The 24644-nt window shown below is 37.5% G+C and overlaps 1 protein-coding gene across 3 annotated transcripts in view; it reads right to left on the reverse strand.

Annotated features, from left to right (window-relative positions):
- ZNF280D (zinc finger protein 280D) overlaps nt 1-24644 on the reverse strand; it is a 109337-nt gene that overhangs the window by 19980 nt on the left and 64713 nt on the right. For all 3 annotated transcript variants that reach the window (XM_075532086.1, XM_075532084.1, XM_075532085.1), the window contains exons 14-17: nt 24477-24617; nt 17561-17623; nt 13914-14032; nt 13735-13771 (exon numbers count right to left, since the gene is read on the reverse strand). In XM_075532086.1, the coding sequence (XP_075388201.1) occupies nt 13735-13771; nt 13914-14032; nt 17561-17623; nt 24477-24617 (360 nt within the window). The remainder of the gene's footprint in view (nt 1-13734; nt 13772-13913; nt 14033-17560; nt 17624-24476; nt 24618-24644) is intronic.

The following is a 24644-nucleotide window of genomic DNA, read 5'->3' on the forward strand; positions in this document are numbered from 1 at the left end:
TGTAAGTCTAATATTGGCCCTTATGTCCAATGCCAGTCTAAAAAATCATCTTCAGACTCACACAACACAAGCAATGACACCAAATTCAGGAAGACAGGCCAGTGGGTGTAAAATCTTGTAGATCCAGTGCCACTGGAAGTATCTCAGCACCAGCAGGGGTCTCCATGTGGATCTTCCAGTTCCGGGGCTCTAGTTCCATCAGCGTAGCTCCATGTGTCTTGTCATTAGGAAGATGAAGTAGAGAGTTTGGGTCTGGTCTCCAGTGAGTTATTTATCTCTGTAGCACCTCCAAATGAGGTCATCATGTTGTGACCTGATTGACAGTCTAAATTCCATCCCTTCAATCTTAATCGTCTCAAGTTGACAGCAGATTATGTAACTACCACAGACCATTAGTTGTCAACGTGACACTTTCACACAACTCTTTAGCCTTTTGATTTTCAAACAATGATAAAATCATATCGGTACCTAACAAGATTAAACTAAAATACATACAATTAAAAAATGTGCAACCCTTACTTAAACAGCCTTCTATAAGTGAACAAAACAGCCACTTCATGCCCTTTATCCTCCTCATTTTGGGTATGCAATTGCTATACTGTGCACGTACATCAACTCAGTGCTCTGAGGAGACAATCCTAATCTTGGAGGTGAAGAGTCTTCATTCCAGTTGGAGCCTTGTGAAGTTCTTGTGGAGTCTGCGTCCATAAGCAAAGTCAAATCAGGACACGCCATCCATAAAATCAGCAGCAATATAGACTACTTCACAGGCTCAAACATTTTCTCTTGATCTGGTCGGGTTCTAGTCATTTCAATGTGGGCTATTTCACTTAGCCTCACCAGGGTTCCCATTGACTGCCTTGTCTTTAGACTATGGGTCCCATCACAAATTCACAATAACCCTAGCTCCCTTGCACTAGGTCATGAACTTCAGATCAGTCAACCCCCTCTTGTTTTGTCCTCTAGTCCCTGTGAATCAGGTCCACGAGTGTCAGTGGTCAGACTCAGCCTATCTCTTTATTGCTACATTTCTCTCACTTCCATTCGACAAGTAGATCCAGGTAGTCGCCTAGCAAGCATTTCAGCCTGCCCAGAGGCTCCCTTTGACAGTTCAGTCATAGAGTTGAGAGTTCCTTGATCCAAATTTTTCCAGCCTCAGGTGCAAACCACAAGTTCAAATTTTAAAAGTCAGAGAGAGTTCCTTTATTCTTCAACCTGTCAGCAGCTCCCTAGTCTCTTCACCTTCGAATGTCTTGAACACTCAGGACACTAGGTGGGGCTCATCCTTTTAGAGCCTTCTTTGCAGGTGTGTCCTAACCCATTTAAATTCAAATTTAATGGCTGAAGGCAAGTAGTCTTATAAACGCTCTACTTTTACTTCCCAATAATTATTTCTATCAATCATTATATCAATAATAAGCAGAAGAAATCAGTATAAACAAAAGCAGAATCAGATCCTACACTCAATTCTAAAAACAGTCAAGTTCAATCCTTAGCTAATTTATCTTAATCCTTAGCTAAACTATTCTATTGATGCAAAATATGGCCTTGGGCCTTTGACTGAAATCAAGCCAGGTCCATGCTTTCTGTCAGTCATTTTGACCTTCAGTCAGCCATTTTCACTAAGCAGCATAGTCTCTGAGAAATTCAAGGGGCAAGTTCGTCCGAGCTCAATAGATACATTAATCACATTTATTATGGCCATTTCAAGTACGAATAACCAATGTCAACAACCAAACAAAAGAATCAAAATTTTAACTTCCCATATTCTTTCCAGAAAACAACCCAGTACACTGCATGGCCATTTCTGATGTCCGGCTAGCCAAAGAAGAAACACTACCATGAGGCAGAAGTCAAACAAGCATCTACTCTCTCAACTTTATGATTCGTTTCTCTAGTACCCCACCCCGAAGGTATCATAATGTGTTAGTCCGGGTTGACTAGAGAAACAAATTCATAGACACACATATATGTATACAAGAAAGAGCTTTATATAAAAGAGCAATTGTGTATTGAGAAAACACCCCAGCCCTGTCCAGATTTAGTCTATAAGTCCAATATTATCCCATATGTCTGATACCAGTCTATAAATTCCTCTTCAGACTCATACAACACATGCAATGACACCGAATTCAGGAAGCTCACAGGCCAGTGGGTGGAAAGTCTTGTGGATCCAGTGGCAGTGGAAGCATCTCAGCACTGGCAGGGGTCTCCATGTAGCTCTTCCAGCCAAGGGCTCTAGTTCCATCAGCGTAGCTCCATGTGTCTTGTCAGTAGGATGATGAAGCAGAGAGTGTGGGCCTGGCCTCCAGTGAGCTATTTATCTCTGTAGCGCCTCCGAATGAGGTCATCAAGTTGTGACCTGATAGATAGGCTAAACCCCACCCCTTCAATCTTAATAGTCTCAAGTTGATACCAAAGTATGTAACTACTACAATACTTACCAGTGGTATGGAAGAACAGATTTTTTTCAGTATGGATGACTAAAACAGGAGAGTCCTGTATTTCAATAGTCATGAACAGGAAAGAGACAGCAGCCTCTCTAAGACTGTAGAGAAGAGTAAGATTTTCCTAGAAGGAACAAGAGTGATGAGGCTTCAGAAGGACATCTAAAAGAAATGAGCTTAAAGTTTGGAATGAACCACTGAGGAGCCAAGTATAACGAAACTAATTAGCCAAGTAGTATAAGGCAACTCATTTTGGAAAATATACTCAATGCTATTTAAGCAAGTTATGACTAAAATAAACCTAAAATCATTTATAGATGTTACCCCCCAAAAGATAAGTCTAGTTAGTTATGGACTCTAAAAACTTAACAGAATGACTACTGTGTGCTTCAACTGTGACATCCAAGAAAGACTGAGTTAGGAAAATAAAATTAAGAGAAATTATTTTTGAAATTTGTCAGAGGTAGGAATGAAATATACACTAGAAAACAATTTCAGAATAAGAACAGAAACAAAATCAGGAAGGGTGATACCAGAATAATTAAAATGAGTTAAAAAGGATGTCTTACATTTGTATATAAATTAACTAACTCAATTTCCTATTGGTAAGTACCTGCATTTCACAAATGAAGAACTAGTAGAGCTCAAGTAAGCTGCCCAAGGACACATATCCAGTGATCCGGAGAGCAGAACTACAATCCACACAGTCAGCTGCTGAGCCTGTGTTCTACTACACCCACCCCGTAAAAGTTCAAGAGAGTTTAATAGGCCGTTGCATCTAAACTCTCTTAATCTTAGTATTAAGGAAGACCTCCTGAAGTTTAATAAGGAAGCACAATTTACAATGTAAGAAATTCTTTAATGGATAATAAGATAAAAACAGCAAGACTCAAGAAAAATTTGTAGATAGACTGATAAACCAAGATTAAAGAGTTACAGATACAAAGTAGAAATAAACTAAGATAGATTTTGAAATTCTTGAGTTTGAAATTATGGAAAATACCCTTGCCCTCTGATATATCTTTTGCAGCTACAATCAGAGGAGTAGTAAACTGATCTGTCCAGTAAGTATCTCCTAGAATTTCATAAACATTTTAAGGATATACTATTTTTTCTGATCCAACTTCTAAAAATAGGAAAATATGTACTGTGAACATCCAATTATAAACTCCTGTGACAAATGATTCATGACCATGAGTACAATGTCTAGGAGTTCATCTTATAACATACTTATAAAACTTTTTTATTCAATTCAGAAAATCTGAAGATTACTCTAGGTCAGCGGTTCTATGGGTTGCAACCCCTTTGGGGGGTCTCCTTACCCTTTCAAAGAGGTCGCTTGATTCATAACAGTAGAAAATTATAGTTATGAGGTAGTAACAAAAATAACTTTATGGTTGGGGGGTCACCACAACATAAGGAACTGTATTAAAGGGTCACGGAATTAGGAAGGTTGAGAACCACTGCTCTAGGTCAACATTCTAAACACTATTCTAAGAAAATAAATGTCAGGAAGTTAGTAAGTATTGGGGAGTAGGGGGAAATCCAAGGTCAAATAAACCTTTTCTTCAAAAATCCGTAAGCCACATGTAGCATGAAAAATCTCATACTAAAGAGTCTATTTAACTTTGACTTGTATTGCCTAAAGTTCTTTAACCATGAAACCTTTGTTTTATTATTTTACAGATTACTTGTGAATTATACACATTAGTTATATAGTACTGAGGTTGAGAAACACTGACCCAGTTGTGCTCATTTATAAAATTACAAGAGAATTACTCTTACAAGAGAAGAACAATAACAGGCCTAGGAGAATTATTAACATTTTTCAGGGTCAAAGGAGAGCATTTTTCTGCTATTGAGATAGGGATACGTGGAATTCTAAATTCATTTTCTCATTTTATACAAATGATCGTGTTTAAGTATAACTAATATTAAATTTCAGAATCCCAGAAATCAGGACTAAATTTCAACTTTTGCACATAGGGAAAACTGAGACTCCATGGTCTCTGGCACTCTCCTGACTGTCCTGTCACACCACGGACTGATTCCTTCTCTGCCCCTATTGTCGGAAAACCCCAGAGGCTGTGGACCTTGTCATTTTATTTGCCATCCTGCATATCATGGCAATTTCACATATGCCAATAATGTTTTTTTAATTATTGGGACATTTTATGTTAAGATTATTGGAGATTCACATATATTTGCAAAACAACAAATACAAAGATTTATTGCACCCTTTACCCACTGTCCTAGGAATATAAAACAATATCATAATTAGGAATATACAGTACTACAATGCTGTAATCTTTTCAAATTTTATATTTTACTTTAAAATTACAAAATGTTACTTATGGCCTATAACCTTCCTATAGACTCATTCATATATGACAACAGCTTTCCCTACCTGGAAATCAAATAGGTGTCTCATACTAAAACAAGTCCCAACTAATCATTCCTATTTTTCCTTCCCCAATCTGCTCCTAACATCTCCATTTTGGTTAATACTAATGCCATCTTTCTAGATGCTCAGGCTAATAAATGTAGTCACCAATTCTCTCTCTCTTACCTCACATCTAAACCCTCAACAAGCCCAAAATTAATGCAAAATTAGACCACTTCTCACCTACAAATCCTAGCTTCAGCTCCTTTCAACCATCCTACAATAGTTCCCTGATTGCTTTGATCCGCCCTTTGGTCTTCTACAGTTTATTCTCAAGACAGGAGTCTAGGTTCACACGAGTGAACCTGTTGAGACAACTTTTCTGTATTTACGTGCTGTTTGTTTTGGGGTGGGATAGGAGGGTTGTTTCATTTTAAAGCATTTCTCTATTCAAAGTATTTGGTTGCTTGCTATCTCAGAGTCAAAGCCCAATGGCTTGCAATGGCTAGTGCCATGTTGATGCCATGTCCCTTGCAATGGCTAGGGCCATGTTGATGCCATGTTAACTTAGCAGCCCTCATTCTTAATACTCTCATTGTTGCTCACGCTACTGTAGCAGCACTAACCTCGCTATTTCTTGAACTAGACATGCTTTCACTTTTCCTGGAATGGTTTTTTGATATAAAAAAGGGTATTCCCCAAACTGAATTTTCCCCCCAAAAGCAATATATTAAAAATTTTTTTTTTACAAAAGAACCTTATCACCTTCAAAGTATTCTCCATTACACTTAATACATTTGTCAAATCTGTGATTCCATTCTTGGAAACATTTTTCAAACTCATCTGTTTGGATGGCTGACACCACCTCCCTTGTTTTTTTCTTCACCTCTTCTACGGCATCAAATCGCTGTCCTTTCATGTCCCTCTGCATTTTTAGAAACAAAAGAAGTCGCATGGAGTCAGGTCAAGTGAGTAAGGTGCATGCTGTTTTTTGCCCAAAACTGGTGCACTGAAATGTCTGCGTGAGCAGGTGCATTGTCGTGGTGGCAAAACCAGTCCCCCAACTGCCACAAATAAGGCCTTTGTGTCACACACCATTACACAATCTTTTCAGAATCTCTAAATAGAAAGCCTGATTAACAGTCTGACATAGCGGAACGAAGTCTAAATGCACTATATCCCTAACATCACATCAGGATTTTGGGGGCTACCCCCATCGTATGTCAAAACAACTTACTTTCTCACCTCTTTCAACCCTTTACTGAAATGTCACTTCTCAATAAGGCCTTGTCAGGACAACAAACGTAAACTGACAGCCTCCCACTCCACCATGCACTTCTTTATCTCCTTTCGTGACCTTATTTTTCTACACTGTACTAATCGTGTAACATTTACATGTATATAAACATGCTCTTTCATCACTAAAATGCAAGCTCTCCAGTAGATATATTTCGGTCCATTTTTAACCTACAGCAAGACTAGGCACAAAGTCTTTGCTATGACACTACTGACAATTCAATGAGGTCCAACAAGATGAGATGTTTTACCAGACTGTACCTAAAACAGGACAGGAGTCCAAGTCTCTGTACTCTAGTAGCTAATTTGCTAATAATGGTGATGCATTTAAACTCAGCCAAATATATACTCTTTCAATGAGAAACCAAATGTACATTCTTGAAATGACTATGCACCAAAAAAAAAGCCAAATATTTTTTCAAAATATTGTTTTATTTAAACCTGTTTTAAAATGAAGATACAGGTTACAGAATTTGAGAGCTTCTACTCTATGAAGTCAGATGGATTCATACTATTAAAAACTGAATCGTATAAGAACACAATTATATAATGAACACAATGTGATTTGTCATATTTCTGAACTATGATCAAGGCAGATCAAATATCTATAGATGAAGGGAATTTACAATAAAGAGGTTGTTGTTTTTTGACAGCTTTTGGGTTTGAAGGAATGGATGTAACTTCCTAATCTAGGTACTTTAGGAAAGATGATGAATTTATTACCAAGACGAGTAGGAGACATAGTCACTCTTGGATATTTTGAAAAAACACTCATTTACAGTAAAAATTAGTTTAGAAATTTAAAACGACAGATTCAACTCATTAACTTCAAGAAGCACATCACATAATCATCATCTACACTGGCTTTCAACCTGATCAAAGTATTCATAATTAAAGAAGTTCAGATTTTGAAATACTATGATTAAGTCATAAGTTCAGATTAAGCCTGTCTATACCTTTAGGGCTATTAAGATCACAAATGGAACTCTGCTAGTCTTTTAGATACAAGTAAATAGTATTTAATTAGTATTAATAAAAACTAAAATAAAAATACAAGACAAACCTCACTGCCGTTGAGTCAATTGTGACTCGCAGTGACCCTGTGGACCAGAGTAGAACTGTCTCATAGGATTTCTGAGGCTCTTATCTTTAGGGAGCAGCTGGTGGGTTCAAACAACCAACCTTTCAGTTCGTAGTAAGCACTTAACCTCTGTGCTGCTAGAGCTTCATCACAGTATAAATAAACTTTTAATTGGGCTGGAGAAAAAAATGTTAAGATGCACTGGGCAGACAATAGTTCTTGGTCTTTGGACCAAGTAATCAGGCTTTCATGTAACAACTGAAGCAATACTTCTGTCTATATTAGAAAATTCAGAGGTTTTATATAAAAACCCTTCAATGGGAAATAATTCTTAAAGAACTTAAAGCAATTTATTAAAAGCAATGTCAAAAATTTAAAAAAATAATTAAAAAAATCCGAATTTGTTTTCTCATTAAAAAAACACCCCAAAATTTTAGATTTATGTTAAATGAAACTAAAACAAACATTAAATAATCACCAAATGCATGAGAGGAAAGTGGATACATGTACAGTTGTGTACTTTATGTATATACATACAAGGGGGTTCCAAAAAGTTTGTGGAAAAATGAAATAGTTCCCATGTTTTTAAAAATGTTACTCTTCTTCAAACGAATTATATCAGTAATGCAATTAGTAGATATAAAGTGTGAAAAAATATGCAGATCTAAAATTTGTTCTAAGGTCTGCAAGAAATTTTATGAACGATATCTTATAACTCATAATTATTAAGATAATATTAATAACGATAGTGCCAATGTTAGACAGTAATAATAATGCCTATGGGTCTGAATGACTAGCAACTTAAGAAGCTACAAATAAATGGCTATGTGAAATTTGTGCGGATTTGTAAGGAACCTTGTTTCATATGTTTTTCTGAGTAAAGAAGCCAATATTTATGAAGAGAGTAACTGAAATAATTACCTGGAGACACACCAGGGGATGGGGGAGGAGACGGGAAGGTAATACCAATGGGTACAAGACGGAAGATGTTCCAAAGTTGATTGTGGTAATGATTGCATAACTTTTCTTAGAACTGAACTATTGAATTTTATGATGTGTTCATTGTAGCTGAACAAAATGAAATATAAATAAACCAAAACCAAAACAACCAAACTCACTGCCATGGACTTAATACTGACTCACAGTGATCCTATATTATGTGACAAAACAAAAACTAAATAATTTTAAAGAGTATAAAAATAAGCATACTAAATCAGACATGAATAAATTGGAGAACATAAAACTAAATAGCTGAATTTTTTTTCAATTTGACAATTAGTATTATTGAAAAAATAATGCTTCCTGCTGTCTTAAATAACTGTGAAAGTAATTAATTTGGAAGATAATTTTAGCACCCTGGTGGCACAGTGGTTATGTGTTGAGCTACCAACCAGAAAGCTAGCAGTCAGTATCACCTGCTACTCTGTGGGAGAAAGATAGGGCTTTCTACTCCCATAAAGAGTTTCAGTCTCAACTGATTTTTTATGAGGGCCCAAAAAATATCAAATGGGAAGCAGATGTCATCTTCAACAAGTGGTCCTGGAAAAAATGGATATCTACCTGCAGAAAAATGAAGCAAGACCCTTACCTCAGTCCATGCACAAGAATAAACTCACGGTGGATCACAGACCTCAAGGTAAAACCCCAAACTTACAGGGCCATCACTGAGGGAATTGGGACACACCTGAGAACCTTGGTGCAGGGAATACATAGGCTATCAGAAATAGGGAAGGACACAAATAGAGGGGGGTCACAAATTGACAACTGGGATATACTGAAGATAAAACACCTGTGTACATCCAAAGACTTCACCAAGAGAGTAATAAAAGAGCCCACAGACTGGGAAAACATCTTTAGCAATGACACATCAGACAAAGAACTTGTTACTAAAATCCACAATATTTTGCAAGCTTATAATAAGAAAAAACTAACTGCCCACTAAGGAGGTGGGTAAAGGATCTGAACAGAAGTTTCGCAGGGGGAGAAATCCAAATGGCCAATAAACATATGAAAAAATGTTCCTGATCATTAGCCATAAGAGAAATGCAAATTAAAACAATTATGAGATACCACCTAACACCCTCAGAGATAGCTAAATTAAAAAAATCAGAAAGTAATAGTGTTGGAGGGGCTGTGGTGAGATAGGAACTCTCGTCCACTGCTGGTGGACCTGTAGGAATGTACAACCACTATGGAAATCAATTTGGCAATATCTAAAACAGATGGAAATTGAGCTACCAAATGACCCAGCAATCCCCCTACTGGGCATATACCCAGAAAAGGCAAGAAACAAACCACGACCAGACATCTGTGATCCAATGTTCATCGCAGCACAATTCACAATTGCAAAGAGTTGGAAAAAAAACAAATTTCCATCAACAGAGGACAGGATCAAAAATCTGTGGTCCATACATACAATAGAGTACTATGCATCCTTAAAAACAGCGATGAACACATGAAGCACACTGCAGCATGGGAAGAAGTGGAGGGAATTATGCTAAGTAGGCCAAGCACAAAAGGACAAGTACAACATGAGTCCACTGAGGTAAGCGTACAAAAAAAATGGGCATGGGCATAGGGGAAAAGCTACTATATACATACATCTCTGGGGTGGAGTCCAGCAACTATGGCAGGGGCCAAACCCAATCCAGGGTTACTGACAGCAGCCAACTAAATAAGTAAGCCATCTACATAAGAAGGGGAAAGAGAGAGAGAGGGAGAGAGAGAGAGAGAGCCCTGGGTAGGGGGAAGCAGGGCAATAACCTACACAAGGAGAGGGTATCGTTTCTATCTCCACAGGAGAGGGAGAGAGACCAGGCTTCAACTGATGTGGAAGATGTGAATACAACATACTGGCATACACCAGGGAGCCAATGGCCAGGTCTGTGGGCTGGCCCCAATCACAACTATGTAGACAACCCCCATCCCCATTTAGAAGAATGCACTTCAGAGGACAGCACTGGGGCTCAGCTTGGGGAGAGGGGTGCGTCTGATTAGAGCACACAGGAGAAATGAAAAGGGATGGAGAGGGAGGGGAGGACATCCTGGACCACCAAGCCCCAAGGACAATGTTCTTGTTTGGAGCAGACAACACACAGAGAGGACCATAGGGCTGGCCCCACCACGAGACATGATGTCCCTCACTAAACAATAGCACTGCGGAGGACAACACTGGAGACATAGTGCAGGAATTGTGCAAAATCTGACACCATCATGCTGGGGCGAAACACTAAGGGCATGCAACAGAGCAGCAAGGGGAGCAAAGTGATAAAATCCCTGGGAGAATACCAAAAATAGCCTTTGGAGGCAGAGTGTGGCAACCTACCCCATCAGACTCTACTAGAAAACACTAGTAAAGGCCAATAAACAGACCCTGAACTATTTATAGGCTTCTCCATTTTTGTCTGTGGCTTTCTGTGGGGGGAGGTCAGATGCTTACAGACATCCTCCCTGAGGGCAGTTAGTCACCAGACTACAGGGTAGTCTTGCTCCCTGCTGCTGGGGACAATGAACTACTTCCTGAGGCCAATAATGGTCTCTATCAGTTGAGCCAGGGAACAGGCCAAACTGGCTCTGTGACATCCAAAGTTAAGTTGCCATCCTAAATCTAGGATCCTCCCATCTTGCCACATGTATACCCTAACCCCTCCTCTCCCTATTACGTAGATACCCCTAGATCACCCCCTCCCATTACTGTATAACCTATAGCACAACCCCTTCCTGTGACATATGTCCTCACCTGTGATTAGGGGGCTTGCATGTCCCCAGAGAATATAAAAAGCCTGGGCTAGCATTAAAAACTCTCTCCCCCTCCAATGTGGACCACCAAGTGGGGCTGAGGTGAGCATACTACCATGAATTGTGTCTGATTCCATTCAATATTTATCTTCTATCTCTCATGCTCTCTATAACTTTACTATGATCTTTACTTATTATCACTGTACAATTGCACCTACCGGACCCATAATGATGTGTTAGGGGCTGGCTTCCCCTGACAGCTTTTTGTTGTTGTTTTATTGTTTTGTTGGTCTTGGCTTCCATTGTTTTATTTGGTTTTGCCTGGTTTTTGCTCTTATTAATGCAACTGCATGCCTATCTAGATAAGATAGCTGGGAAAAATAAGTCAGAGAAGAAAAAAATGGGAGTATACGAGAGAAGGGGAGGTGGGAGAAAGGAAGGGAGACAAGGAAACAACAAGTGAACTAAAATCAATGGAGAGAAAGAGGGCGTAGGATGCCTAGTGGGGCTTAATCAAGGGCAATGTAGCAGTGAGGATTTACTAAACCCGAATGAAGGCCGAACATGATGGTGGGACAAGAGGAAGTAAAAGGAAATGGAGGAAAGAACCAAAAGCCAAAGAACATTTATAGAGGTCTAAATACAGGCATGTACACATGTATATGTGTGTGTGTATACATAAATATATATATATATATATATATATATAACGAGAGGTGAATAGAACTATGCACTTATATTTATATGTTAAGGATTAAGGTTGCAGATGGACATTGGGCCTCAACTGAAGTCCTCCCTCAACACAGGAACACTTTGTTCTAACAATCCAGCATTCTGTGATGCCCACCTTCCCTGACACGATTGCTGAAGACAAAATGGGTGCATAAGTAAATGTGAAGAAAACTGACAGTGCCTGGCTATCAAGAGATAGCGTCTTAAAGACTTGAACATAAACAAGTGGCCATCTAGCTCAGAAGCAACAAAGTCCACATAGAAGAAGCACACTAGCATGTGTTATCATGAGGTGTCAATGGGATCAGGTATCGGCATCTAACACCCAGAACAAAATCATACGCAAGGTGAATGGTGGATGGCGGGGTGGGCATGGAGTGGAGACCCAATGCCCATCTGCAGACAACTGGACATCTCTGCAGAGAGGTGTCACAGGAAAGAGATGAGTCAGTCATGGTGCAGTATAGCACCCATGAAACAAACAACTTTCCTCTAGTTCTTTGGTGCTTGCTTCCCCCCACTATCTTGACCTCAATTCTATATTACAAATCGGATTAGACGATAACATGTACACTGCTACAGATAAGAGCCCGCAGCACAGGGAATCCAAGATAGATAAACCCCTCAGGCCAACAACGAGAGTAGCGATACCAGGAGGATTAGGGGAAGGTGGGGGTAGATCGCAAGGATCAACATATAACCCACTCCCTGGGGGACGGACAACGCGACGGAGAACAATGTAAGACACGAAAATGATAATCTGTAACTTATCGAGGGTTCAGGTGGGAGGGCAGGCCGGGATGGAGGGGGAAGAAATGGGGAGCTGATAGCAGAGGCTCAAATGGGAAGAGAATGCTTTGAAAATAAAGATGGTGGCATATGTGCAAATGTGCTTGAATATATAGATTTGTGATAAGAGATGTAAGAGCCCCCAATAAAAGTATTAAAAAAAAAGTTTCAGTCTCAGAAACCCAGAGAGGCATTTTCGACCCTGTTGTGTTGGGTCACAATGAACTGGAATCAACTTGATGGCAGTGAGTTTGGTTCTTTTGGTTGTTCTAAGGTCATAAAAAGAAACACAGTTTCTTAACAACCAAAACGTTTTTATTTCTTGGACTACACCCATGCTAGAGAAAAATGAAAGGGTAGAAGACAAAATGGTTAAACTTCAAATTGGATGTTAAAACAGTGATCTGACAGTGTTATCTTAACCAAAATGGATCTATAAGCTTAAGATCAAGAGCAAAGCCTCTAATGGGAAGCTGCCTTCAAGTTAGTGGGCTTTGAGTCTATCTCAAGTAAATTTAGCATTAGCCTGAAGGGAGGCCAGCCACACAGAAAGGGAACCTCCCAAAGATATTTCTTGAGACCACAACCTTTTTGACAAGTATCACAGTCAAATTATTCACAATGTTTTGAAAGAGTAAACAAGCATCAGTGTGTTCAAGTGTAACCTGAACATTGTTTGAAATCTCTGGACTGCTTCTGCACCTTAAAAAAAAAAAAAAAGAAAGAGAGAGAAAGAAAGAAATCACAGTAACAGACAGTGAATGAGGAAAAAGATAATCATCAGACAAAAAATAATTAGGAGTTATAAGAAATTAATAAACAGACAAATTAGACAAAAAGACAGAGAGTCATATAATTTGAATTGTATAATTCTGAAGGCAATTAGTGGGGAAAAATCATTTTCAGTAAAGTAAGAAAAGACTATAGCAACAAAAAATATCTTTTGGAGAGAGGGGAAAAATACATTAAGATTTGTCAATATGACACATAGTGAAGTAAAGACCGAGTCCTGTTTAAAAGCTGCAAAGAACTGAAAAATGCCTGGATCATGAACCTGACTGCTTAATTGCCTTGGTGGAAGAAAGCATTACCAGAACTTTGAATTTAGGAAATTCCAACTTGTTTTGTACCAGGTCATGAGCTCCACAGAGCAGATACTTATTTCAACAAGCAGCTTTAAACAAAAAACTTAATACCTTTCCTTTATATTAGTGATACATTAAAGAAAGTAACAGTGCTAAAATTCATCAAAGTAAAATACAACTTACTCAGAAAGATGTTCAGAAGTTGGGATACAAAGAGAAACTGAAATTAGAAGAAAATTTTTACATTTAAAACCATATACAAAATAATGGTGAGAATAATGATTTAGAAAAAGTGCACAGTAGGGATGAGCAAACATACTTCAATAAAAGAAACCTAAAGTAATACAATTATGTGTACATACCATTCTCCATTACAACTTGGCACATATGTGTCTCATGTTGACATAAGTGGGTAGCCATATTATCTAAGCCAGAAACATCAGTTAGGAAATCACAATTAAGGCACACTATAGTAATGCCCCTATGGAAAAAGCAAATATAAAACGTTTTTTATCATTTAGGGCAATCCATACACAAATTCAATGCTTATTTTTCCATACCACAACTTGTGACTTGTATTTTGTTATGACTGTCACATCCCATTTGTTATATAAAACAGATATAACTGGATTTTCTAAAAAATAGCATAGCCACTTCCAGATTATGCAGTCATGTGTTTCCATCAAGTCAAGTTGTGTCTCATCAACTTACCTCTCACACTGATTGCCAAGTCAAGAGACCTATAGCACAGTCTTGGCTCCACAACCTATGTAACTAGGGCAAGTCACGATCTATATGCGCCTCTGCTCATTTGAGAAGCAAGGATCTAGCATTCCCTCATTCAGTGTGTATCTTCTCAGGTTATCTTTACAGAAATGTTCTACTAGGTATTGTGGATATCTACTCGACATTTCACTAATAATGGTGAACATAAAAGGTATTTTGTGCCCTGATAGATGTTGTAATCTACTATCTTATTTAGGTAAGGATAAAATTAGAAAACAAATATAAATGTTTTAAAAATAGATCTTTTAATGTGGTTATTATTACTATCAGTTTGTTAAAAAAAAGAACAAATGTACTTTTGAAGTTTATCAAATACTTTATATATTTCACGTGTAGAGGAATACAAATAAGTAAAATACCTTAGACTGACTTCTTTCTTGAAACGCTAAACTACATACTGGATATTTACGTCTAGTATCGGTCCAGTAGGAATGAGCTTCATAAAACCAGATTCATGTACGTCCTTCCCAAATCATTATTTCCAAACTTATCTTTCTTACTATGCAATTTACCTTGACAATAAAGCTCACACTGTAGTTAACTCTGACTCCTTCTCTAAAAATAAATCAAACATTTAATATTAACAAAATATGGAATGCTAATTCTGTGCCACACTAACCCTTTAGACCTATCATCTCAACTAAATCTTATAATAACCCAAAGAAATAGGTGCTATGATGAACTCCTTCTTAGAGAGAACCCCTTGGTATAGTCATCTACCAATAGCAGAGAGTTGGTGAGAGTAATCACAAAGTTAAAAAATTAGTTTCCAGAGACAATAGATTCCAGTGTTCTTAATGGATTCAAAAGTAGCAAAAATTTTGAGGATGGTACAGGACCAGACAGTGTTTCATTATGCACATAGGGTCACTGTGAGTAGGAACTGACAACAAGAACATTTTACCTCAAGTTCTTAAAATCGTAATTACCACACTAGTTCTAACTAATCTCTGTGATCCATGGACATACCATTCATGCTATACACCCCTCAACTTAGTATCACTTGATTCTCCCAAAATAGCAATGGTGCTCTCTCAACCTCCCTAATGCCACCACCCTTTAATACAGTTCCTCATGTTGTGGTGACCCCCAGCCATAAAGTTATTTTCGTTGCTACTTCATAACTGTCATTTTGCTACTGGTATGAATCGGGCGACCCCTGTGAAAGGGTCATTTGACCCCAAAGGGGTCGTGGCCCACTGGTTCCGAACCACTGCTCTAATGCACTCTAAATTAAGTCTAAACTCCATAAGTTTATTTTCAAGGCTTTCAAAATTTGGCTCAACACTTAAAACAATTCCCCAAATGTCCATCTTGTTGCTATGTTATGTAAAGTTACTGTTCCACTCAAACATTGCTAACCATTCCTCTGTACACTTCCTGCTTTTCCTGCTCTGCACCTTTGTTTAGGCCATTTTTTCCAACTACAGTGTCCTGAGCTGCTTCTATTAGTAGAAAGAGCTTATTTAAATATTTCCTTTCAAAAGCTGCAATTATAAAATTTAATGTTCTGTAAAATTATAAATACTTTAAGTTGCATTCACAAAAAGTACTCAATTTTATATGAGACCTACCATAGCAGAGGGAAAAGTATCTGCCTGTTAATTTAAGAGCCAAAAATACAGATGAGCTTGACAACAGTAAAAGAAAAATCAAAGTTTCATCTTCAAAATGTGATAAACCATTTCAGTTCTTACATTTTCAGTAAAAGCATGAATGGAAGACAAGGAAACTGGGTGAAGCACTGGGGTGAAGGACCTGCTGAGATGAGCTGGCCATGGAGCTAACCGGAGAAGAGTAAACTAAGGAGTGGGAATCATAATACAAAAGTCCTCAGAAATAACCTTACTCTTTCTTCTACTTTGTCCCCTAACCAAAAATATCAAAATGAGTATGGACTAAACATATCCCAATGTCTTAGTCTAGTGAAACAAAGACATTGATATTTTTAGAAATGTCAGTGTGAGCAAAATGAACAAAGAAGAAATCAATATGAAAATGGATTTTGAGTTAAATGTATGGTATGGCCAAAGTTAATTATCAATGCTTTTAGAAATATTCAGCAACAGTTCTTTCTTTATAATAAACAAGTTCTGCACCACTTTATTTCAAATAGGAAAAAATAAAAATACAAAAACCTAAGAATTATGAAGGCTATATACCGATTTCAAGAAGTCCAGTGCTTTAAAAATTCCTTCAAAACTGAAAAAGTGTTACTCACTTTACTAGGTATGTTACATATCTTTTCAATATTCAAATATTTATGGAGAGTCTTATATTTGTTCTCGTTTTAGGATGCAAAGGCATGAAGGTTTCATCTTGATGGCTGAGACCACCGAAACACAGTTTAAGACAAGAAGATAGGCTAGTCACACCTTTGGTCTAAGGGTAAAATGAAAAGAAGTGTATGTCCAGGAGCAATCACTTACATTTCCACACTAGGGAGCGCAACATCAGGTTAAGAGAAAGCTTTAACAAATCATAATGAGATACCACTTTATATCCCCTAAAATGACTGTCACCAAAAAAAGGAAATAACAGCAAGTGCTGGCAAAGATGTGGAGAAATACTCTGGTAGAAATTTAAATAGTGCAGCTACTAGGAAAGCAGTGTAATAGTTTCTCAAAAAAATTAAGCAGGAAGTTACCACATAACGCCCTAATTCTCATCGTAGGTATTTATCCAGAGAAACTAAAACATATATTCACACAAACTTGTACACAATGTTCACAGTAGCATTATTCTTAATACCCACAGTGAAAGCAATCCACATGCCCATCAACTGAGGAATCAATACAGAAAACCTAGTCTACCTATAAAGCAGTGTATTACTGAACAGTAAAAAATGAAGTACTGGTAACACGCTACCACATGGACAACCTTGAAAACATGTTAACTGAAAGCAGTCATAAAAGACATGGTATAATTTCAATTCTATAAAATGTTCTTAATAGATTTAGCTATACATACGTAGGTTGCTTAACGGTGGAATTTGGAGGAAAATGGGGAGTAATTGCTGTTGAATATTGAGTTTCTTTCTGAAGCTATGAAAATGTTCTAAAATTATAGGGAGTGGTATACAACTGAATACAGTAAAAGTTATCTGTGTATTTTAAATGGGCAATTATGTTATATAAGTTCTATTACAATAAAGTTACTAGGTGAATATTTTTTAAGTGTTAATTCATCAGTAAATTGAGCGAAAAAGCATAAACGGCGTTACCTGAGATTTTCTGAATGCTTCTTAAAAATGCAAAACCTTTTACTTGGACGGTTACTATGAAAGCTGGAAAGACAAAAGAGATTTGATCAATGCCACAGAATAATTAATATTAATTTTCTATCCATATTTCAATTCTGTGCATATATTTTTTAGTTTTTATTAACAGATTTGGACCAAATTAATAAAATTATATATGCATTCCATTTAAGATTCTATCATTTATTTTACTTGCTTTTTTCTTAATGGCACTTATCTCACTAGAAGTATCTTAGATGATCACACTTTGTTGTATAATTATATATGTGTGTCTCTAAAAATAATTCAGTTTAAAGTCTGAGAATCAAATTAAAATACTTCTGACTATTGAGTTGAAAAAAATTTTACAAATAACTTTTTCTGCTATAGTAGTGATTAAAAGTAATTATTCTTACTTATATTCTAATCTTAAGATGTTTGTGTGTGGAAGAGGGAATACAATCTAAATTATTTTGAAAGTAAAACTACTTGAGCTGTTTACCATCTGTAAAATCACACATTTACTGAGTTTTCTCCAATTACTAAGAGAGGTTTTTAAAATTAAAGCACACCTCCTGAGTTAACAGTGCTTCCAGAAGCAACAAACAGAAAACCACTAATCACATTTAGCAGCCAATGATAACAACATATAACCAAGCTTATTGCAATCACATCGCTTCCAATTCCTGGTAATAAACTCCATATGCTAGAGTAGAACTATTAATAAGATTTTCTTGGCTGTAATCTTTACCAAAGCAGATTGCCAGGCCTTTCCTCCCCAGCACCACCCAAAAAACAAAGCCAAACTTACTGCCACTGAGTTAATTCAGACTCTTAGTGACGCTACAGGACAGAGCAGAACTGCCTCTGTGGATTTCTTAAATCTTTATGGGAGCAGAAAGCCTCATCTTTCTCCTGAGGAACAGCCAATGGGTTTGCACTGATCTTGCAGGAAAAAACCCCAAGGCATAGCCCACTATGCCACCAGGACTCCTCACAGCACCCTTAGGCGGTTGGGTTCAAGCTGCCAAGTTTTTCTGTACTAGGACACCAGATTAGAATAGCATAGCATATGTCTAGGACATAATCAAAGACAAACAGCATCAGTATCACCTGGAACTTATTTAGAAACGTTGGGTTTGGGGCTCCAACATAAAACACTGAATCAATATTGGTCGGTGTGACCAGAAGTCTGTTTTTAAAAAGTTGATATGCCCAAAGTAGTCAACACACCAGGTTAATGGTTGTTTTCAGTTACAAGATAATTGATCACCAACACAGACAGCATTGACGTATGGGACAAGAAATAGTCTAGCTAGGGATAACATTCAGATAAAACCCTGATTTATGTCATTTCTTCAAATAGAGGGGTAACTACTATTGAAGAGTTTACAAATATAGGGCATTATACATGCCCTCAAAAACACACATGCAAACATATACACCTATATGTTTCTGTCTATACGTTTTAAATCAAGGGTTAGAATACTCTGGAATCCTATGCTAAGTTTCGTGGGCATCTGTGTTTCCCCAGAGTAATAAATACAAAGATTTTATTTGAATTCTTAAAGAAAATGAACTAAAATAAGTTTTTACTTAAAATTAAGATTTAAAAATAACTTTTAAAGGGCTTTTCCTTCTTTTTTTAAATACATGGACGGTTGTTAGCTTATTATTATACAGGGTGAGAATAAAAGAACATTGAGGAATTTTGCTTTTAATGGCATTCATTTATTTCTACAACATGTTCCTTATAAAATGTTGGTAATTTAAAAATTATACTTCTCTGAATCGTTTTTAACTTTTAGTTCCCTACAAGAAAGATTAATACTGCTTTTGGTTTCTCTACATTTACCACACAAATTTCCTATTTGTAGCTTTGTGTATTGTAGGAATAGAAAAGTAGACCTGGAACTCCTACATACAAAAGGAATCATATGACCTTTTAGTAACTTAATAACCCATAGTACTGATGGTATGACAACACAGCATCAGACTAGAGGCTGGCGATGCAGTGACTAGACTAATCTAGGGGAAGAGGTACATGGACCTGGCATAGAATCAACGCTCACTACTTACTAAATGAATAAGTTCATATTAATCAGTCAGTACTCTAAGGATCAATAATGATTTACACCGTTTGATGGATGCGTGTGAAGACTGCAGGGAGTGGGAGTGGGAAATGAGTTGAATTGGGAGTTTAATTTGGGTGAGAAGGTTCTTACTGCCTTGATCTTGGCAAAGAACTAGTGCAAACAAGTGGGGGAATTTTCAAAACAGCAAAAGTAATTGAATGAGCTAAGTAGTGATGAATTATATATTGAAGGAATGAGATATTCAAAGAACTTACATGCTACAGAAAATTTGAATATCCTACCAGTATTATATAAAAAGGACCTGCTTAATCTTGCAGAAGGAATGGAAAACAAAGGCTGAGAACTCATAAGCAAGGGGAGCAGTTATTACTGCAATAATCTCACTGTTACACTATTAATCAGTGGCAATACTACTCTATAAAATACATAGAGGACTCAAGCAGATCTTAACAAGATGTAAGTCAGTCCTTTGTCGCATTCAAATATTCAGAGTACAGGAACACAGGTTTAGGCTGGCTTCCCTTTTGGGGGTGGGGGGTGGGGCCAGAAATCATCCTTCCAAGCCTGAGTGAAATACCGTTTGTGGCAAGTTTTACTTGTCTTTAAGAAGTTCACCCTTCTCTCCTCTGCGCTTTCCATAAGCTTCTCCTTCAAAGCAGCTACATAAACATTCTCCTACTAGGTTTCATAAAGTAAAGGAAAGGGAGGATTTTATTCCTAAACTCACAATGGCGATTTAGAGATAGCTATCATTACTTGAGTATCTCCTAATTGCAAAAACCATTTTCTTAAGCACTGTACGTGCATTTTCTCTAATAATCACAGTAACTGCCTCACCACCCCCTCCAAGAAAAAGAAACTAGCAGTAATTTGGTTGAAGATACAAATAAACAAATGATGAAGCTTCGACTCATATCCAGATTTGTCTGATTTCTACCAAGAGCTCGCCTCCCCACAAAAATCTTATTAACAAATAGTACCTTTTTGGTAAGGTATATAACCAATATTTGTTAAAGAGGCCTAACTGAAATAAATGCTGACAGGAGAGCTATTAGTCATATTTACTAGTCAAATAGTTAAATTCCGTGCCATCAAGTCAGTTCTGACCAATAGTGACCCTAAGAGGCAGGCTAGAACTGCCCCTCTGAGAGTCTGATATCGTAACTCTGTTTTTCCCCCAAGATGCAGCTGGTGGGTTTGAACTGTAGCTCACTATGCAAGCTACTCCACCACCAGGGTTTCGAGTGTCCTACCGCTATTTCATTACCTTAAATGTATAGAAAGATCCTTATTACCACATATACTCGAGGATAAGCCGACCCGAATATCCGCGGAGGCACCTAATTTCACACAAAACTGCATTAAAATGTGCTGAAAAAACTCCGCTTATACTCGAGTATATACGGTGCATGTCACATTACAGAATATTAACAATTCTTTTTAGATGCTCCCTACTGCTGCCTAAAAGCTATGAGCAAGTGGACAAAAATGTAAATAATTTCACCTATTTAAAAAAATCACTTTAAAACTGTATAATAATGATGATGTATTTTCTTTCAAATGTCTTAGACAGCTCCAACTGCTTCACGGTGTTTAACATCCTTTTGCAGATTATCCAGGGACTTTTATAAATACAAAGGAGTCCCCAGGTGGTGCTTGGCTGCCAACCCAAAGTTTGGCAGCTTTCTCTCTCCAGGAGCTGCTCAGCAGACAGGCCTGATGCCTAACTTCAAAACCATCACCAATGAAACCCTAGGGAGCACATTTCTCCTCTGACACAAACATGGTGGCCAGGAGGTGAACGAACTCAACAGTAATGAATTTCTTAGTGAGTAAATAGTGACTTTGAAATGGGCTAGAAGCCATGGTGAAAACAAAGGGGAGTTTCTTCACATAGAGATAAGCAGCACAAAGAAATACAAGGCAGAGGTACAGAAAAGGTGGTCAAATCAGAGAGGAGTACAAGAATGTTTAGGGAATAACAATGAATAAGAACAGGCCTCTGTAGACAATGAGTATGGAAGGAAATTCACTATGGGGTAGATTAATTTGCAGGATAGCAGTCTTTACAGAAGGAGGCTTCCTTGGAATTTAAAAAAAGAAAAAGAGACTGACATCATGTGGGGCCAATTGGGAATGTTCTGGAAGATCATGGGTTTGGAAGGTCATTATGACAGTTGGATAGTTTATGGAAACTGGAAGAGGGAAAGGCAAAATGACTGGCTTAAAAAACACCCAAAAAATTCTCAAAAATTATTTTCCAATTTGTAGTCCAATAAAATACAGGCAGAAGTGTAGCTCTCTTTGGGCGTGGAACAGACCAGCATTTCTTTCAGGAATATGCAGAAGGAAGGCTTCCCAGGGCTTGGAACAGCACAATTGAGATATGGGACTAAAACCATGGCAGGATTTGGGAGGCAGATGGCAGGGCACAGGAAGTCAGGGTGCACCGTAGCCATTCAGAATTTCATGAGCTTCAAAAATCTACAACTGAAAGTTGTAGCCCGGCGATACTCCACATTCATACACATGTTGCTCTGAAAGAGAGGGAACTTGAAGAGTACTGGGGGTAAGTAGTTGCCTGAAAAGATAACTTTGAATAGACAATGTTTGGCAATACATTTGTATTCTTTTTAGGGGAGCCAAAGTTATAAAATGGTTGAAAAAATAAACAGGTCTGTAGCAGAAAAAGCTATGCGATTTAACGGTAAGGGGTAAAAGTGAGAGTAATTCCCTAGAAGGAAATGTGGAGAGGGAAAGAAGGGCACCCAAAAAAGTAGTAGTAAAAGGAGGGCAAGTTTTACAGAAACTGTGACGTTTCACCAACAATTTCAATTATTATAAAGAAATTGTGGAGAAGTTAAGAATTTTTAAAACGAATAAAAACCTATTCCTGATCACCTTTAAAGGGGCAGTTTTAGATGACAGGTGATGATAATTAAGGATCAAGAGCAACAAAAAAACTGGTAATAAATACTTTTTCCGAAACGTGGCACAAGGAAGACAAAGGATATGCAATAGCAACAAATCTCCCTCATTCTAAAAATAAATATCTAAAAATGTTTCTAAGCTGAACTAATCTTCTCGAGAAAAAGAGAATGATGGTGGCACAATAATCACGTAAGGTCGTGGAGAAGTGAGGGTGAAAGGGTTAAGGTTAACTTTAGGAAAGTGGGACATGTTTTCTGAGATTAAGGTCTGTGTGAAAGAAATGGAAACAAAAAGGTTAATTGGGGAAACACTGACTGAGTCATTAGCAGGTAAGAAGAATCTTCAAGATAAGGGATAAGATTTTAGTATACATTGGAGGCAAACAAATTAAAAATAGAATCAAAATTAATGATCATGAATTGAGTTCTGATTGAATCAAACAGTGTGGTACATAAGTCTGTAGCTGAGAAAGCTAAAAAAGGGAAATAGGACTAAGTCACAACTTGGCCTTTCTGCCACGTAAACATGACTTATGATGTAAAGAATAGGACCCAAAACAAAGTAGCATTCAAAAGCATGACTATGAAGGTGAAGTTGCTTGTGAAATTAAATGGAGGAGGTAGATTGGGAAAAAACGTCTAAAGTCCTGGGATAATGGACATTAGAAATGAAAGAACAGTACACATAGCATGATGATGGGACTGAGGTAAGGAGACGTAGCCCTGGTGGTGCACTGATTAAGAACTCAGCTACAAAACCACCAACTACGCGAGGGCAGAAAGCTGTGGCAGTCGGCTTCTGTAAAGATTTGCAGCCATGGAAGCCTACGAACTTACTCTGTTCCATTGGATCACTAAGTTGGAATGACTCAATTGCGATAGAGTTTTGTTTGTTGAATAATCTAGGGGTCAATGTGACGTGCTGGAAGTAATTAAGTCAAGGTTTCACAAAGTTAAGGAACCTGTGGGCCATTGCAGGAACCACCCAGAAAGATGGGAGAATCCTTGCACCTGATGGCCAATTATGACTGGAGGTTATGATTTGCATGCAAGTCATTGTACATAGTTTCACCTTATTTATTTTTAATGGCATAAACCCACTGCAAATTATCAACTTGTCAATTTTATCAGACATCTTTTGACTATCAAAAAAAAAGAACAGGCTGCCCTAAAGGAACAGCAGCCCGCCCTACTAAAGCAATCCGAATGAAAGCCATGTGGGCACTGAAGGTGTTTCCTAGGAGTGAGTAAATGGCAGATGTTCAATTACTATCAGGCGATTGAAATGAATGAAAAGAATTCCAACAGTGCCATGAAGACTGGAACAGTTTCTCATTTTACTGAGAACATTCAAGCACTTGGTTAAATGGATGGATGGATGGATGGACAAATGCACTGGATTAACAGCACAGAGAAATGGGCACACCAAAAATTCCTAGCTTCACTGAAAACCAAAGAATTTTTCAAAGTGGTTTCTTTGGAGAATAGCCTTTCTAAGATTACACGTATTTGTCTGAGTGACTATACTGAAACATTTCAAAAATTATTTTTGAAAATAATCACTTTGAAATACCTTTATGTGAAAAGTTCATACAGAAAAACTATTTCCCTTATGAACCTATCAATCTTTTATAAGTCTAACTATTCTCACAACTCTAAAGAGCTAGGAAATATATCGTATCATGAATTCTAGCACTCTCAAGTGACACTGTGTTGGAAAATAGCATTAGGAAAATTTCTTGAAGTTTCCTATTGCTAGACCCTTTCTGTTTCTTTAAGAGATTAACTACATTCTAATGGGATGACTCTGTTTTCAAAAACAATGTTCCTGAACCATATTATTGATGGGAAATTTAAGCATTCAACTCATCTTACCTCATCATATGATTCACATATGCTTTGCTACAGCTAGTGTTGTATCTGCAAAAACTACAGTGGACATATGTAGGAAAGTGGTTTGCAAAATCTTTTATTTCGGAAGAACACTCAATGCACTCGTGAACTCCCCGGCGATACCTTTTGGAGACATAAAGAAAATGATGA

This window comes from Tenrec ecaudatus, chromosome 14 (genome assembly GCF_050624435.1).
Source record: "Tenrec ecaudatus isolate mTenEca1 chromosome 14, mTenEca1.hap1, whole genome shotgun sequence".
NCBI lineage: Eukaryota > Metazoa > Chordata > Mammalia > Afrosoricida > Tenrecidae > Tenrec > Tenrec ecaudatus.